A 17186-nucleotide genomic window follows, 5' to 3' on the forward strand; every position below is an offset into this window, starting at 1 on the left:
CCTTCGAATACTTGCATATAGAAACATAGAAATGACGGCAGAAGAAGACCAAACTGCCCAGCAAGCTTTCACACTTATTTTTTTCATACTTATCTGTTACTCTTGGCCTTTATAAGTAACTTTTTGGTTCTATTTCCCTTCCATCCCCGCCATCGATGTAGATAGCAGTGCTGGAGCTGCATCTAAGTGAAGTATCTAGCTAATTGATTAGGGGTAGTAACCGCCGTAATAAGCAAGCTACTCCCAAGCTTGTTTACTCAGCCTGTGCAATTCAGTCCTTGTTGGCTGTCTGAATATAAATCCTCTTTTCTTCATTCCCCCTGCTGTTGAAGCAGAGAACTATACTGGATATGCATTGAAAGTGAAATATCAGGCTTATTTGGTTTGGGGTAGTAACCGCCGTAACAAGCAAGCTACTCCCCTGCTTTTTTGTGGATGCAAATCCTTTTTTCCACATTTCCTCTTGCCGATGAAGCATAGAGCAATGTTGGAGTCGCATTAACCGTGTGTATGTTTATTGAATAAGGATATTAATCTCCAGGTAATATACTTCAGAGTTTAAGTAATGCACAAGAAGCAAACATATTCCAGTGGGGAAGAAAAACTAAATAAGAGGTCATGCTATAAGGGTTGATTCAAGAGTAACCTTAAAAATGTTTTTACAGAAGGGTGGTGGATGCATGGAATAGCCTTCCAGTAGAGGCCAAAACAGTATCGGAATTCAAAAAGGCCAGGGATAAGCAACAAGGATCCTTATATGTGAAGAAATGAGGGGAAAGCCAAAGATGGACTATCAGCTGAGGTTTCTGGCATTGATGGTCTTTATCTGCCATTATATTGTCTATATTTAAAGCCCAGCAAGATTCTCCATGTCTGCTGATCCCTTGTTTTGCACTGCATAATTCCTAGCCTGGTCTTTTCAATAGAAGATACACTCCTGGGTGGAGTCTGTCATTGCACTCTTGAGGTGCTTACTCTGGGAGAGGAGAAATCTGTGTGAAGGATATGAGCTTGAACATACATTTTACCTCCTAATTCCCAAGTGCATGAACAAGTCCTTAAGGGGAAAAGGTCATTAGGAGTGTGAAGTACTGTGGAAAGTCATGTATTTGGAAGAGGTCAGGCAAAGAATCTCACAATACCATGTTAATGGCAAAAAAAAGCTGTATTATTGCATATGTATCTCCACACAGTATATATCAATATGGATGTGATCTTGTTGCAGAATTAGGGCTATGAGTCATTATTACTTGCGCTACAAAAATTAGGTTTGTGTGACCTTTTTCCACCTTTAGAAACTTCATGGAGGGTAATGTTGGAAATAAAGTCCTCATTATTCAGAATGAATTCGAAGATGGCTGTCAGAGTGCTCATCTTATTGCATCCGCAAAGTAAGTTGCCCATGAAATGTCCTATTCTCCGTCGGAGAGTCCCATTTGTTCTAACATTTTCACTGCAGTGGTGAGGATTAGCATAGTTCTGGATTTGAACTCTCAGCCTGTGGATGTTGACAGGTTTAGCATTTGGGCTCCTGAGTAGGCATTTTCCAACAGTAGGAATTTAGGGTTCTAAAAAGATATTTTGAGACTGCAATCCATTGTAAGTATTTGTCCTCAACTCGGATGCTTTTCCTCTGTTTTCTCTTCATATTGACCCCCCTGATGTTAGTGGCATTCATTTAGGATGTTGCTGTTGTCATCTCCCAGCTAAAATGTAGATGCACTGTCCAGGACTAGAAAGGTGTTAACATTGGCCTGGTTTCCTGTGAGATTAAGAACTTTCATTAAGCTGAGAGAGAGACTGAAGTTAGAAGGGGCGTCCGTGGTCTCCACTTTCCAGTCTTTTTTTTCCGACTTATTCTTTAGTGACTCAAGATGGGGGAGGTATTGTATAATAAGTAACAGAAAAAGGGAAGATGGGTTAAAAGAGTCCATGCCTTGGAACGCTTCTGTATAAACCTAAGCAAGAAAGACGCTGCAGCCAGAAGGATCTAGTTGCAACATGGTTGCTTTGTCTGTTGTAGATACTCTGCTGTGAATGAAATAAACAAGGTGAAGCTAAACGAGGTCTCGGTGTTTGTCTACTTCATCACAAAGCTGCCACGGATGGAAGGGGGAACCTCCTATGTGGGCTTCCATGGAGGTAAGAGGTCTATGCTGAACCCTCCATAACTGGGGCAGCCTTTTCCCTGCAACCTAATGGTGATTATAGGCACGAGAACTATTCAATGCCATCAAAAACACTGCCAACACTCCTGTTTTCAGAATCTGGTCAGTGATATCACTGAGGATCCAGATGCACTGCTGAATTCAGTCGGTGTGTTCTAGAAAGCATGCATGTCTCATGAACACTACAAGAATTATCTTCCATGTAGTGGTGGTCTGATCAGTTATAGCAGCCCATAAGGGATGAGTTCTAGGCCCTGCTTCTTTTCTCACCTTTCCCATCAGTGCATCTGTTACATCCCAAGCCACACCTTCTATTACAGTGTTACAGAAAAGGTGAGAAGGTGCAGATGTTCTCCAGATGAGAAGGTGCAGATATCACCAGATGTTTCCTCACTGGTGATATTAGGCTTAGCTGTGTTTTTGGGGGAGAAGAGTGAGGTAAAAGCATTACTCTGTGAATGCATACCCTTTGCTAGTGGTGATTGCAGTGTTACAAGAAAGGAGGATATTGGGGAGTGTTATTTTATTAATATAATACCCTGCACTGATAATGTTTCTTTCCTACTTGCCAGGGCTGTGGCAATCTGTGCACATTGATGACCTGCGCAGACCCAAGGACATGGTATCCGATGTAACTGCGCTGCGGAGTCTCACCATTAGCCAGCTGTTCTATGAGAAGGAGATACCTAAATGTAAATAACCAACTTTCTAGCTTGCCAGCCTTAGCCTAACTCTGGCCTTTTGCTCATCTTCCTTTGTCATGTATTTCCTTCAACATGTCACTATTCTATGTGCAGATATGGCTGTAGAGAAAAAAGCGGTGATGGACCGCAAGGTGGAGGAAAGCAAGATGAAGGCAGGATCCCAAGAGGAGCATAGGATGGAAGTGAAAACTCTGAAAGAGACTAGGATGGAAAAAACCAAGATGGAGGCTGAATCCAAGAAGGAGGCCATCAGGGAGGCTGAGATGGAGAATGAAGAGGAAGCTGTAACCCAAGAGATGGCAGAGAGAGAGGAGGCAGCCAGACCCCAGGATGAGAGCAAGGGGGAGGCCGAGATGGAGGAGAGTGAGGAAGAGGTCGGACTCCAGGATGAGAGCGAGGGGGAGGCCGAGATGGAGGAGAGTGAGGAAGAGGTCGGACTCCAGGATGAGAGCGAGGGGGAGGCCGAGATGGAGGAGAGTGAGGAAGAGGTCGGACTCCAGGATGAGAGCGAGGGGGAGGCCGAGATGGAGGAGAGTGAGGAAGAGGCCGGACTCCAGGATGAGAGCGAGGGGGAGGCCGAGATGGAGGAGAGTGAGGAAGAGGCCGGACTCCAGGATGAGGGGGAGGCCGAGATGGAGGAGAGTGAGGAAGAGGCCGGACTCCAGGATGAGAGCGAGGGGGAGGCCGAGATGGAGGAGAGTGAGGAAGACGAGAGTGAGGAGGCAGCAAAGATCAAGGAGCGTGAGGAGGAGGTTGGATCCCAGGAGGAAGTTCAGGCAAAGGAACACGAGATAGAGGCCAACTCTGAGGAGGAGGAGAATGAGGCAGAAGAGAAAGATGTAAGTATACAGTTCTGTGTTATGAGCATTTGTGCTATATAACTTTAAGTAAAATTAAGGTCACATTGTGTGTGACAGGGCTTTTTGGTTCTCGGTGAGTAATCTTTGTTCTCCTCACCACCCTGCTGTGGTCTTTTTGGAATGTCTTAGGTTTTGGACACCACCACACTCATCCGGAGCTGTGTGCAGAGTGCAGTGGGAATGCTGAGGGACCAGAATGAGGTCCCTACCCGCAGTACCAGAAGGATCGAAATTCTGCTTAGCCTCCTTACCAGAGAAGAGGAGTTAAAAGGTAATGTGTTATCACCCATGAATTTGGTTATGGTTACAACGCTAACTAGGGATGTGCATTCGTTTCATACGTTTCCTATACAAGCATGTAATATGAAGCATATGAAACAAATGCACATCTAATTGGCATGTAATGGGAAACGTATGAAACGAATGCACATCCCTAACGCTAACATCAGCCTTGTAGCTGCATTCAGCTTCCAAGAAGACTGGATTAACCTGCATGGAGTATAACAGTGGCCAACAATGAGCATGGTTGAGACAGATGTAAGAGAACAGTGGTGGTAACAGGGTTGAAGTGTTGGGTGAAAGACATGGGGGAGGGTGATGGAGCTAGTGCTCATATATGCTCATCTACCTATAGAAAACTGGCAAGGAAGACAATTGGACAGATCGGGGTAGACCAAATTGGTCGTCGTCTTCTGTAATTTGTTTTCTGTTATTATGTATGCTGCCCAGTTCACTCCATGTGCAGATATTTGGGGAAATGTCATGAAAAGTCCCATGTTTGAGGCAGGACTGAGTGTATATCAGGGGCTTTTCTAATGGAACCCACACAAGAAGGGCAGAGAAGGCCCTGCAATTCTTCTCCAAAGTTGGCACATACTTAAGCCTTTCCATGGGGAAATATTTTTATTTGGCTCCAAAGCATTCACAAATGACTGAATGATACAGTAGTGTTGGAAGCACTGAACTAGGAAGCCCCTCACTGAGACTTCATAGAAATTGTTTTTTGAATTTGCGGGATTTGGGAGGACAGTCTGACACCATGGATTCTGGCTTTTTTTATTACAGAAGCATTTCTGAAAATGTTAAGATATCGTCTCCATGACCTTCTGAAGAAGCAGGAGGAGAACTCGTACAATGCAAAGGAGTGGGTGGTGAGAGAGGCGTCGAACTCTGATGCCCTGCAGGAAGCTGGCACGTTTAGGTAAGTTCATTTTCTGATTATTTTCAAATCTATTTTATTCAGTTTAACATATGTACAACTAGGGTAACTGAAACATTTCCTATTTTCACAGTGATGGTTTACTCTGCACATCAGTGCCATATGTATAGGTTCACAGCCGAATGTGGCTCAGAGGCCACTTTACGAGAAGGAATTTGACCCTTCTGGGGCTTCCTGTTTTTCCAAAATGTTTCTCCCATTCTCTGCTAGTTTTTTCAGAATAAGATTCCTTCTAGTCTCAGATGCAGCTGACATGTTTGTTTGTTCATTTTTCTATTCATAATATTCAGAGCAGATTCCAGTATTCATATACATAATAAAATTCTGTTCCCTGTACGTACCTGGATCAGTCCAGACAGTGGGTTATGTCCCCAATCCAGCAGATGGAGTCAGCACAAGCTTTGAGGGGGCGTATCCATATATACTACTACCCCCTCTGCAGGAGTTCAGTATCTTCTGACTCCAGCAGATGCGAGTAGGGGAATCAGGCTTCCCCTCCTTTTCCTTCACTTTCTTGCTTGATTATGGCTGCTTGTTGTCTTTTTCTGTGGATCAAGTTTGTATCAAGTTTGTATTAAGTTTAAAAAAAAAAAAAAGGCAGAGTTCTTTCAACTTCTGGGGAGTGGCTTCTCTTCCTTGTCTCTTCTCTGCGGCCTTGCTGTTTATTTCTCGTTGCAGCCAGGGGTAAGTTTGTTTTTCCTTTGTAGTTTTTTCCTTTACAGCTCAGCCCCCGGTGCCCGCGAAAGCCGGTGGAGCCGGCCTCTTCGCTCTTTACTCCCTCACCCGCGGCCATTTTACAGCTCCTCATGGGCTGCTGAGCCATTTAGGGAAAGATGTCTGGGGCGGGTCGTGTGGCCAGGAAGGCCCCCCCGCGGCACCCTCCTCTATTTTCAGACAGCGGGCAGTGCGGGCCGACCGGGCCCCCCCGCAGCGGCGCCTTTGTGCGCGTGGCCCCCCCCGTGGCTTTTTCTTTTCTCCTGCAGCGATCCCGATGCCGCGGCCGTCCCGCTGTGCGGCCTGCGGAGACCCGGGGTCCCGGATTTCCCGGGAGGGCATCTGTGCACGATGCCTTCCCGGGGGGGAAGGTACCTCACAGTCCCTGACTGATTTCTCTTTTTTGCCCGGGCGGTGCGGGCCGGCCACTCCGCCATTTTTGGCGGGAACGGCGGCCATTTTACATTCTGAGCGCCCTGAGGCGCAGGCCACGAGGGGGAACGGATCCCTGGAGGCCACGAGGGAGAACGGATCCCTGGAGGACTCTACCAGCGGGGGTGTTCCCCCGATTTTGGTGCAGGAACCAAGCACCCAGAGCCAGGGAGCAGGAACCACGCCGCCCCCGAAGCGCACCCGAGCAGGCCGGGGTTCTCTCCGGAGTTTATCCTGCTCATGCATACCGCTTATCTGCAGGGGCTGGAAGCACCTGTGGGACCCCCCCCCCTCCTAAGATCCTTCGGATGTCGCCCTCGACGCCGGCCCCCCCCGACCCTCCGGGAGTGGGGGCCTCCCGCCTTCCTACCCGGGTCCGATCCACGCCCGCGGCAGTGGGGGCGGTGCCAGACCCAGCGGGACATGGACTTGACCTCCCGGACGGGGGACAAGGGGACGGCACACAGGAGGGGGATGATCCGCGTACCCTACCCCTCTTCCAGAGGGAAGAGCTGGACGACCTCATCCCGCAGATCATCCAAGAATTAGATTTGGATCCGCCACCAGACCCGCCTGCCCCAGTAGCTCCCGCTGTCATCACTTCTTCAAGGAAGGGAGATCCTGTCCTGGCGGCACTCCGGCCGAGGGCTCGGGCTTTTCCCATTCATGACTCGTTTTTACAACTTCTCACCAGGGAATGGGGCCTCCCTGAAGAGCAGCCGGGCTATGGAAAAGCTGTACCCGCTCCCCGAAGATTTTCTGGACCTCATCAAGGTCCCAAAGGTGGACTCCGCAGTGTCGGCGGTCACGAAGAGGACGACTATCCCAGTGACGGGAGGTGCGGCGTTGCGGACACACAGGATCATAAGTTGGAAGTTTTCCTTAAGCGGGTTTTCGAGGTCTCCGCTCTGGGTATGCGGGCAGTGATGTGCAGTTCGCTTGCCCAGCGGGCTAGTCTCCTTTGGGTGCAACAACTCCTCACGTCTCAGAACCTGCCGTCCGATGAGGCTGCCCAGGCAGATCGGCTAGAAGCCGCAGTGGCGTATGGGGCGGACGCCTCGTACGACCTTTTTCGGGTCCTCACAAGATCCATGGTTTCGGTAGTGGCAGCACGACGACTACTGTGGCTACGCAATTGGGCGTCTGATACGTCCTCTAAGTCCAGTCTGGGCTCTCTTCCCTTCAGGGGCAAGTTCCTCTTCGGGGAGGATTTGGACCAGATCATCAAGTCCCTGGGGGAGAACGCTGTTCATCGGCTGCTGGAGGATAGGTTTCGACCATCCAGAGCGTTTTCTTCTTCTCGGACCAGAGCCAGAGCGCAACGGCGCTACAGGGGCTACAGACAGACGGGCTCCCGGCCATCCGCCCCCAGGTCTCAGCCCTGGTTGCGCGCCTTCCGCGGGCATCAGCCCGCACGCACTACTCCCGGAACCGGGAACCCCTATACCAAGTCTTCACAATGATGCCAGTCTCGCCCACTCCCCTGTCCCCAGGATTGGGGACCGACTAACGTATTTCTAAGCGGAGTGGGCACGGATCACCTCGGACCAGTGGGTCCTGGATACCATAAAACACGGCTACGCATTGGAATTTGTCCGCCCCCCGCAGGGAAGGTTCATCTTTTCCCCCTGTGGCTCGGACCTCAAGAGAGGAGCGGTGCAGCTGACTCTGGACAGACTCCGGGAGATAGGCGCTACTGCGCCCGTGCCCTTCGGAGAGGTGGGCTCGGGCCACTATTCCATCTATTTCGTCGTACCAAAGAAGGACGGTTCCTTCCGGCCTATCCTAGTCCTCAAGGAAGTCAACAAATCCCTTCGAGTCGTTCGGTTCCGCATGGAAACGCTCCGGTCAGTGATTGCGGCGGTGCATCGGGGGGAGTTCCTCGCCTCCCTGGACTTAACGGAGGCCTACCTGCACATTCCCATCCGCCCGGACCACCACAGTTTCCTTCGTTTCAAAATTCTGGACCAGCATTTTCAGTTCACGGCTCTCGCGTTTGGATTGGCGCCGGCGCTGCACACCTTCACCAAGATCATGGTAGTTGTGGCGGCAGCTCTCCGGAAGGAGGGCATCCTGGTTCATCCTTATCTGGACGATTGGCTCCTCCGGGCGAAGTCATTCGATCATGGACGCTCAGCGGTGACTCGAGTAGTACGGTTTCTACATTCCCTGGGATGGGTAGTGAACTTCTCCAAGAGCTCCCTCATGCCCTCGCAACGCTTGGGTTTTTTTTTGGGGGCAACTTTCGACACCCTACTGGGCAAAGTTTTTCTGCGCCAGGACAAAGCTCAATCCTTGCGGGATCACACACGACGGTTCTCTGCGTTACCAGAGCCCACCTCCTGGGACTACCTGCAACTCCTGGGAGTGATGGGGTCCACCATCGACCTTGTACCTTGGGCTTTCGCGCACCTCAGGACCTTACAGTGGGCGCTCTTCTCCCGTTGGAAACCAGTATTGCAGGACTATCAGATGATTCTCCCGCTCCCACAGAATGCCAGGGACAGTCTGGGCTGGTGGTTGGATCCGCCGAACCTGGCCCGTGGCATGTCCCTCGATCTGCCAAATTGGGTGGTGGTGACCACCTATGCCAGTCTAGCAGGCTGGGGTGCAGTCTGCGATCGAAGCGCCACGCAGGGGACGTGGTCCACGGTGGAGGCGAAGTGGTCAATCAACCGTCTGGAAACCAGAGCGGTCCGGCTAGCTCTGCGACATTTCCTCCCGCTTCTTCGGAACCGAGAAGTCAGAATCCTATCGGACAACGCTACCACCGTGGTCTACATCAACCGACAAGGAGGCACGCGCAGCCCGCAGGTCGCGCTCGAGGCGGCGCTGCTGATGCAATGGGCGGAGCGTCATCTCGTCCGGCTAGCGGCCTCGCCGTCGCCGGTGTGGACAACGTCCAGGCGGACTTCCTCAGTCGTCAACTGCTGGACCCGGAGAGTGGTCTCTCTCCGACAAAGCAATGCAACTTCTCGTCCATCGGTGGGGGGCCCCCCACTTGGATCTGATGGCGTCCGCTCTCAACGCCAAGGCTCCACGCTTCTTCAGTCGCCGGAGAGAGCGCGGAGGGAGTGGATGCCCTGGTCCTCCCGTGGCCGCCATATCTTTCTTTTCCACCATGGCCCCTGGTGGGCAGGATGCTCCGCAGAATAGAAAGCCATCAGGGGACCGTGGTTTTCGTCACCCCAGAATGGCCCAGGCGACCCTGGTTTGCGGACCTGCTACAGCTGGTGATCGACAGGCCAATCAGGCTGGGGCACCTCCCCCAGCTCCTACATCAGGGCCCGGTATTTTTCGAGCAGGCAGAATTCTTCTGTCTTGCAGCCTGGCTTTTGAGAGGCGCCGCCTCCGGCGTCGGGGCTACCTGGAGGCGGTAGTATCCACGCTATTGCGGGCACGAAAGACATCGGCCTATGTTCGAGTCTGGAAGGTGTTCAAGCTGTGGTGTACCAGCCAGGCCACGAGACCCGCTAAGGCTTCTGTACCTCAGATCCTTCAGTTTCTACAGGCGGGGGTGGAAAAAGGGCTCACCTATAATTCACTACGGGTTCAGGTGGCCGCCCTTGGTTCGCTGTTGAGCGATGGGGGCTCTCTTCTACAGCATCCTGACATTGCTCGTTTTCTCAAGGGTGTCAAGCATATGCGTCCTCCGTTACGGGACCCTTGTCCCTCCTGGAGTCTTAACCTTGTGCTTTGCTCCCTGTCGGGACCACCGTTCGAGCCGCTGCGCAGCGCAACGATAAAGGATCTCACTCTCAAGACTGTATTTCTTGTGACCATCTGTTCCGCTCGACGCATCTCGGAGATGCAGGCTCTGTTGTGTAGAGAGCCCTATCTCCGTTTCTCCGACTCTGGAGTTTCGCTTCGCACCGTTCCCTCCTTCCTTCCGAAGGTGGTTTCTGCATTCCATGTGAACCAGACGGTGGAGTTGCTGTCCTTCTCTTCCTCAGAGCCGAAGTCTCTCCGTCTCTTGAATGTCAAGCGCACTCTGCGCCTCTATCTGGAGGCTACAAATGAGTTCCGAACCTCTGACCATCTCTTTGTACTCTGGGCCGGTCCTAAGAAGGGGTCTCAGGCCTCGAAGACTACCATTGCCAGATGGCTGAAGGCCGGCATTGCTGCTTCTTACATTGGGGCGGGTCGGACTCCCCCACCCGGAATCGTAGCGCATTCTACACGTTCTCAGGCGGCTTCCTGGGCGGAGGTTCGCTCGGTATCCTCGCAGGAAATTTGTAGGGCAGCCACCTGGAAATCGTTACACACGTTCTCGAGGCACTATCGTCTGCACATCGCCTCTTCGGTCTCTGGACACTTTGGCGAGCAGGTTCTCCGAGCAGGCCTCGCAGGACCCCACCCGATTTAGGGAAGCTTGGGTACATCCCACTGTCTGGACTGATCCAGGTACGTACAGGGAAAAGAAAATTATTATTTACCTGCTAATTTTCGTTCCTGTAGTACCATGGATCAGTCCAGACGCCCACCGCGTTTGGGTTCTTGATCCTGCTCAGCTCTGCGCTGCTTCTTGCTCGCAGTGTTCTGTGTCTTCACAGTTGTTTCTTTTCGCTGTTTTTCACAGCTCCCTACAAGTTGGTAGGATGTTTGCAGTTACTTGTTGCGGTTACAATTGTTTTCATTATCTGTTTCCACAAACTTGATCCTTCGGGGGTTTCTACTCGGGCTTTGATATACTCAATACTGAACTCCTGCAGAGGGGGTAGTAGTATATATGGATACGCCCCCTCAAAGCTTGTGCTGACTCCATCTGCTGGATTGGGGACATAACCCACTGTCTGGACTGATCCATGGTACTACAGGAACGAAAATTAGCAGGTAAATAATAATTTTCTTATACATATGTGGTTTCTGTAAGCCTCTTCTCTCTACATAGGGGTTTAACTATGTTACTGCTAAGAGAGAAATACCAGACAAGGCTCTGCATCTGTCCCCGTGTATCCTGCAGATTCTTGTTTGTTGTGATACCCCATGTGTTTTGTGGCACCAAACATGTGAGAGCTTGGCAACTGTAGTTTTCCTTACAAATTCCTTAGCCATGAACATGTGGGGGTCTTTAAATTGTCCATATGTCTCTTGATGCTGTGCATTTGAGAGCTTGACCACTCTAGATTCCCTGCACAACCCCTGGTGCTGGGCATGCAGCAACCTTGGTCACTGTAGACCGTCCTGCGCCACTGAGGCATGTGAGTCAGTCGATGTAGACTTCTGACAGTCTGAAAGTTGTGAGCAAGGTCTCCTAAAATGTTTGTTTCTCTCACCCTCGGTTGCCTGACTGCAGACACACATTATGGAAGCGCATTCAGACCACAGTGACCCCATTTTTGGCACACTTGGTGTCCATCTTAGACAGAGACGGGAATCTGGAGTTACTGGTGGGTGCCAGCATGAAGCGCTGTGTGAAAGATCTCTGGATGTTCATCTTCATGGACATGAAGCTCCTTAGTGTTCCTTATGTGAAAAGTAACAGGTGAGCAGTAGACGTAGACATAGAAATGTATAGTAGCCATACAGTCTTTTTTTTACATCATATTTCTATCTAGTCTGCTCATCCACACAGCTGCTCAACTCTACAGCCTCTACCAGAGATCCCCTGTGTTTGTAAATGCTTCCTTGAAGTCTGATACTGTCCTTGTTCCCACCATCTCCTTGGGGAGGCTGTTCCATACATCACCCTCTCTGTAAAGAAATATTTCCTTAAAATACTCCTCAGTCTATCCTCTTTGACCCTCATCCCATGACTCCTTTTTCCAGAATCTCCATTAAAGAGACTCTCCATACCCTTTCATACATGGATTGGGATGAACAGGCCATGGTTGGCTGCATGCATCCCTCATTGCCTTTTTTTCTAGAGTTCTGGTGATGTCTCTTTCTCTGTATGCCCAATGCTGTAGGACCTGAGCGTAATTTCTGATGTTCTCTTCTCTGTGTTTGCAATGTGCCGAATGCAGCTGGCAGAATGAGACCATCTTGGTACAGAATTACATGAAGCTATCGGGGAGTGTGTACAATGAGATGCCTTTCAGCTGGAGGATCAAGGATTACCTGGAAGAGATCTGGATTCAGGCACAGTACATCCAGAACATGGCAGGTGAGGGCAGACTGACTTAGACTTACCAGGCATGGATGGCAGGTGTGGTCAGCAAATCCTCTTCTCAACTCTTCTGATTAAACCAGCTCCCCCCACGCAGGAGTTGTAATAGCACTGTGGACAAATATCCTACTTTTAATAGTATGGTCCCATAGTTCCCTGTACGTACCCAGATCAGTCCAGTCTCCTGAGTTTTGCCTCCCCTCCAGCAGATGGAGACAGAAAGTTTTACTGACACTGACACTTAACCTGCGGTGCCACCTGCAGTCCCTCAGTAATTCTCTGTCTCCAGCAGATGGTGGAGGTGCAAAGCCTGCAGTCTGATTTACAAAAAACAAAAACAGAGAACTGCATTTTTCAGCAGTGCTGGCCTCCCAGAGGGTTGCTAGGTCCTGGTGGGGCCATTCCCTCTGGTTCTTGAGGCGGTTGAGCAGAGGATCGGGGACCCTTATATAACTTGCTCCCTTTACTTGCCAGACAGGGCTGAAAACTGGGGGGTCTCGGATCACTCGCCCTAAGGGACCAGCGGAGCCTGCAGCCATTCCAGGGAAGTGCTCTGTCTTTGCTAAAGTTTATCACTTAAAAAAAAAAAAAAAGAGCAGCCATTCCGGCGCTGTTCTCTCCTCATTCAGGCGGCTCTAGTTATTTATTCTTTTCTCTCCGGCACTTCATTTTCTCTCCCTGCCCGAAGCTGTCTTGGTCTTCCCGCCCGTCACTGTTTTCAATACCGTATGGAGCGGCTTGTTCGGCCTGCGGGAATGCAAGTGTGTCTCTCTCATAACCGTCTTTGTGCCTAATGCCTCCTTGATGGGGAGGGGCCTTTGGGGAGCTTGGCGGGAGAAAGATTGAGCAGACGCCGCGAGCCTGGGAGGCTCTTGCCAGCGTGGCAGGTCTCAGAGGATCCGTTCCCACTGAGCGTGGGAACTGCGGCCATTTTGGCCAAGTTCAGCAGTCCAGTGAGGGCCACGGAGGGGGGGGGGGCAGGGATTTTCTTCCCCCTTTGTCTCCGGAGGTTTAGACCTCTGGGGGAGGTCCATATGCTAAAGGGGGCCCCTTTAGGTAGTGAGGAGGACCCTGGGGGAGACTCTGATGCTTCTTCTTCATTCTCCTCTGATTTTGTGCTTTTACTGTACAAGGCCTATAAGGCTAGGAGGTCTGCGTGATGGAAAAATGAGATGGGTGCTCCGGTGAGGCCAGCAAAAGGTCCAGGGCTTCTGGGGATGCGGGGGCCATTAGGGTCAGGCGACTCTTGAGGGCTTTCGTGCCGCCATCCGCTGCGGATAGCTCTTCTGATACTTCTGACAAAGATGATCACCAGGAGCTGGATCACCAGGATTTGGTTCCAGGGGTGGTTGAGCAGGACCCGGTTCAGGCACTATCAAAAAGGACGGCAGTCGAGGGAGATGATCCTAAGGTGGTGTAATTGTTCCACAAGGAGGAGCTGAGTCCTCTCATACCTACGGTTCTGGAGGAGCTGGGCATAGAGGTCCCTTGAAAGGTTTCCAAATTGGGAGCAGAGGACCTGGTCCTCCGGGGTCCAGCCAGATCCTTTCCTTTCCATAAATCGGTTAGCGCTTTCCCAGTACGTACCCGAATCAGTCCAGACCGTGGGTTGAGCCTCTTGTCCAGCAGATGGAGACAGACCAAAACTGTAAGGGTATCCTATAACAGGACAGAGCCTACCCTGCAGCCCTTCAGTATTTGTCTGACTCCAGCAGATGTCAGGCAGCTCACCCTGCGGTTCCCTGGTTTTGCTCTTTAGCCCTTGCCCTGCGGGATTTCTTTCTCTTTTCTCCAAGATCAAGCAAGTATTTCGTTTAGTTAAAAAAAAAAAATCTTTGAACTGACTTGGGTTTTTTTCTGTCAGGAGACAGCGCTGTCTCCTTCGCTCTTGGGGGGCCTAGGGGGACTTGCCCCTTGTGTTCCGCAGCCTAGGCCCTCTTCCCGGTGATCCTTGTATGGGGTGATACTGGTGGTCCAGTCACTCCCCCTATTTGGCTGCCTTTTCTCCCGGGTCGCTCCTTCCCCGTCAGTGCCTGCAAGGAAGCTCCATTCCCTTGCTTCTCAGTTTAAAAAAAAACCCCAAAAACTAATTAAAAAGACACAGACTGAATCCGCCTGGTCTTTTGTCTTACTCGGCAGCAAGTTATTTTTAGCTGAGGAGCGTGCAGAGTTCATTCCACTGCCTCCACTCCCCCCCGGCACCTCAGCTCAGCTGTTTTTTTTGTCTCTACTCGCGGCTCTCTGTTTGGTCATGCCGCGTTTGAATTGCTGCATTGCCTGTGGGGAGCCCTCTTTGCGTTTTTCCCGCGAGGGACTGTGTTCCAGGTGTCTGCCACATGAGGAAGGTCCCTCCCTGGCAGCGATCAAGCCGACAGCCCGGGGTCGATCCCCTCACCGCATGGCCAGGCCGTTCCCAGGTCGGCAAACCGCGGGAATGGCAGCCATTTGGGGTGTCTCGGCAGCTCCCGATTTGGAGCTGCCTGAGGGAGAGGAGTCTAATTTATTTTGTTCCTCCTCCTGTTTTGAGCCCTGTGCTGTCTCAGGATGAGATCCATGACCCTCCCCCCTCCCGGCAATTCCAGGCCACGTTTTACCTCAGAATTTGTGCTGTTAATGCACAAGTCCTACCTGGTCAGTTTGCAAGAGGATGTGGATCCCCCTCCAGGTCCTCCTCCCACCAAAAATCCACGGTTACCTTCCCCATCTGCTCCCATGGTGCCGGATGCACAGGGGTCCGTCGGGGTGCGGGTGGTACCGGGGGTCCCTCCCCCTCCGGGTCCTCTGACCCAGCCTGCAGGTCAGAGGACCGGATGCTGACCTGGCTGGGACGCCTCCCCCTCTGGAGGGGGATGACCCCCGGGTGCTCCGCCTTTTTCAGAAGGAGGAACTGGAGCCTCTCATTCCTTTTATCCTTCAGGAATTGGGTATTGAGAGTCCTCCAGCGGACCCTCTCATGGCTGCGATGCCGGCCAACATGGACCCGGTCCTGGCAGGACTCAGGGCTCCTCTCGCTCTTTTCCGTTCCATCCCATGCATAAATTACTCCTCCGGGAATGGGAGGCTCCAGAGGCGAGGCTCCGAATGGGGAGAGCTATGGACAAGCTCTATCCTCTCCCTGAGGATTGCCTGGAAATGTTGAAAATTCCCACGGTGGATTCTTCTATGTCGGCAGTTACTAAGCATGCCACTATCCCAGTGGTGGGGGCCGCGGCCTTGAAGGATGTTCAGGACCGCAAGCTTAAATTCTAACTCAAGCGGATCTTCGAGTTTCTGGGCTTGGGAGTCCGAGCGACGACCTGAAGCAGTCTCATGCAGCGGGCAAGCCTTAAGTGGGTTCAACAATTGCTCAGCACCCAGGACCTCCCGTATGCAGAGGCAGAGCAGGCTGAAAGATTGGAGGGCGCGATAGCATATGGAGCGGATGCTCTTTATGATCTACTCCGCGTCCAGGCAAAGGCAATGGTTTCTGCGGAGTCGGCCAGATGCCTCCTCTGGCTGCGCGATTGGTCGGCGGACTCGTCTTCCAAGGCACGGTTGGGCACACTTCCTTTTAAGGATAAATTGCTTTTCGGCGAAGACTTCGAGCAGCTTATTAACTCCTTGGGTGAGAACAAGGTTCATAAGTTGCCTGAGGACTGCCCTAAACAGTCGAGCACCTTTTTCCCTACTCGTTCCTCCTTCCGGGGCCAGCGGAGGTACTCTGCTCGGGTGCGAGGTGCTTCCTATAGGGGCTTTTCCTCCAGATCTCTGTCCTGGCCTCTGTCCTTTCGGGGCCGTCGGGCCTTCCGAGATGGGGCCTCCCAGCATCCCGCAGCCAAACCCGCTTCCCAGTGAGATCCGGCCTGCCCGTTCCTCCGTTCCAGACTTGGGTGGTCGTCTATCCCTGTTCTTCAAGGAATGGGCCAAAATCACGTCTGACCAGTGGGTCCTCTAGATTATAAGCAGAGGTTATGCTTTTGAGTTTGCTTGAGACCTACCGGATCTGCACATTGTCTCTCCTTGCACTCTCCAGAAGTGGGCCACCGTGTGACAGAATCTCGCCCAGCTCCAGGGGCTGGGGACTATAGTCCCAGTCCGGGCGGAAGAACAAGGTGCCGGCCACTATTCCATCTACTTTGTGGTGCCGAAAAAGGACAGGTCCTTCCGTCCCATCTTGGACCTCAAGAGAGTCAACCGGGCCCTCAGGGTACCCCATTTTCGGATGGCAACCCTGAGGGCGGTAATTGCGGCTGTTCATTCCGGAGCGTTTCTGGCCTCTCTCGACCTGATGGAGGCTTACTTATACATCCCAATTCGACATGAGCATCAGAAGTTTCTTCGATTATACATCTTGGGCCAGCATTTTCAGTTCAGGGCCCTGCCTTTTGGGCTAGCCACAGCACCTCGCACTTTTACCAAGGTCATGGTAGTGGTGGTGGCCGCCCTCCGGCGAGAAGGAGTCCTAGTCCATCCCTATCTGGATGAATGGCTAGTGCGGGCCAAGACTGAGGACCTTTGCAAGCTGACAGTTGACCAAGTCCTTGCTCTTCTCACCTCCCTGGGGTGGATAGACAACTTTCCCAAGAGCAACCTACAGCCCTCCCAGGTCCTGGAATTTCTGGGAGCTCGCTTCGATACCCGGGTCGGCAAGGTGTTCCTGCTGGACGCTCGGACGTTCAAGTTGAAGGACCAAGTCCGAAATCTTCTTTCCATGCCACTTCCTACGGCGTGGGACTACCTTCAAGTTCTGGGGACCATGGCTTCCACTATCGACCTGGTCCCCTGGGCATTTGCTCATATGCTTCCATTGCAGAAAGCGTTGCTATCCCGCTGGAAGCCGGTGTCTGTGCAGTTTCGGACGACCCTCCTGCTCTTCATCTTTACCGTCATCAACATACAATGGGGGCTATCGCTAACGTACCTTTTGAAAAGAATATCCCTACTGACTCCACAGTGGATCGTTGTCATGACGAATGCCAGTCTCTCCGGGTGGGGAGCGGT

The 17186-nt window shown here is 51.8% G+C and overlaps 1 protein-coding gene across 2 annotated transcripts in view; it reads left to right on the top strand.

The window, feature by feature from the left end:
- Positions 1 to 17186, top strand: part of RNF213 (ring finger protein 213) — a 413312-nt gene that overhangs the window by 237745 nt on the left and 158381 nt on the right. For both annotated transcript variants that reach the window (XM_029599190.1, XM_029599191.1), the window contains exons 29-36: positions 1296 to 1391; positions 2024 to 2142; positions 2741 to 2860; positions 2966 to 3711; positions 3862 to 4003; positions 4798 to 4933; positions 11394 to 11582; positions 12064 to 12203. In XM_029599190.1, coding sequence (XP_029455050.1) covers positions 1296 to 1391; positions 2024 to 2142; positions 2741 to 2860; positions 2966 to 3711; positions 3862 to 4003; positions 4798 to 4933; positions 11394 to 11582; positions 12064 to 12203 — 1688 coding nt within the window. The remainder of the gene's footprint in view (positions 1 to 1295; positions 1392 to 2023; positions 2143 to 2740; positions 2861 to 2965; positions 3712 to 3861; positions 4004 to 4797; positions 4934 to 11393; positions 11583 to 12063; positions 12204 to 17186) is intronic.

Source organism: Rhinatrema bivittatum, chromosome 4 (genome assembly GCF_901001135.1).
Source record: "Rhinatrema bivittatum chromosome 4, aRhiBiv1.1, whole genome shotgun sequence".
In the NCBI taxonomy this organism is placed as follows: domain Eukaryota; kingdom Metazoa; phylum Chordata; class Amphibia; order Gymnophiona; family Rhinatrematidae; genus Rhinatrema; species Rhinatrema bivittatum.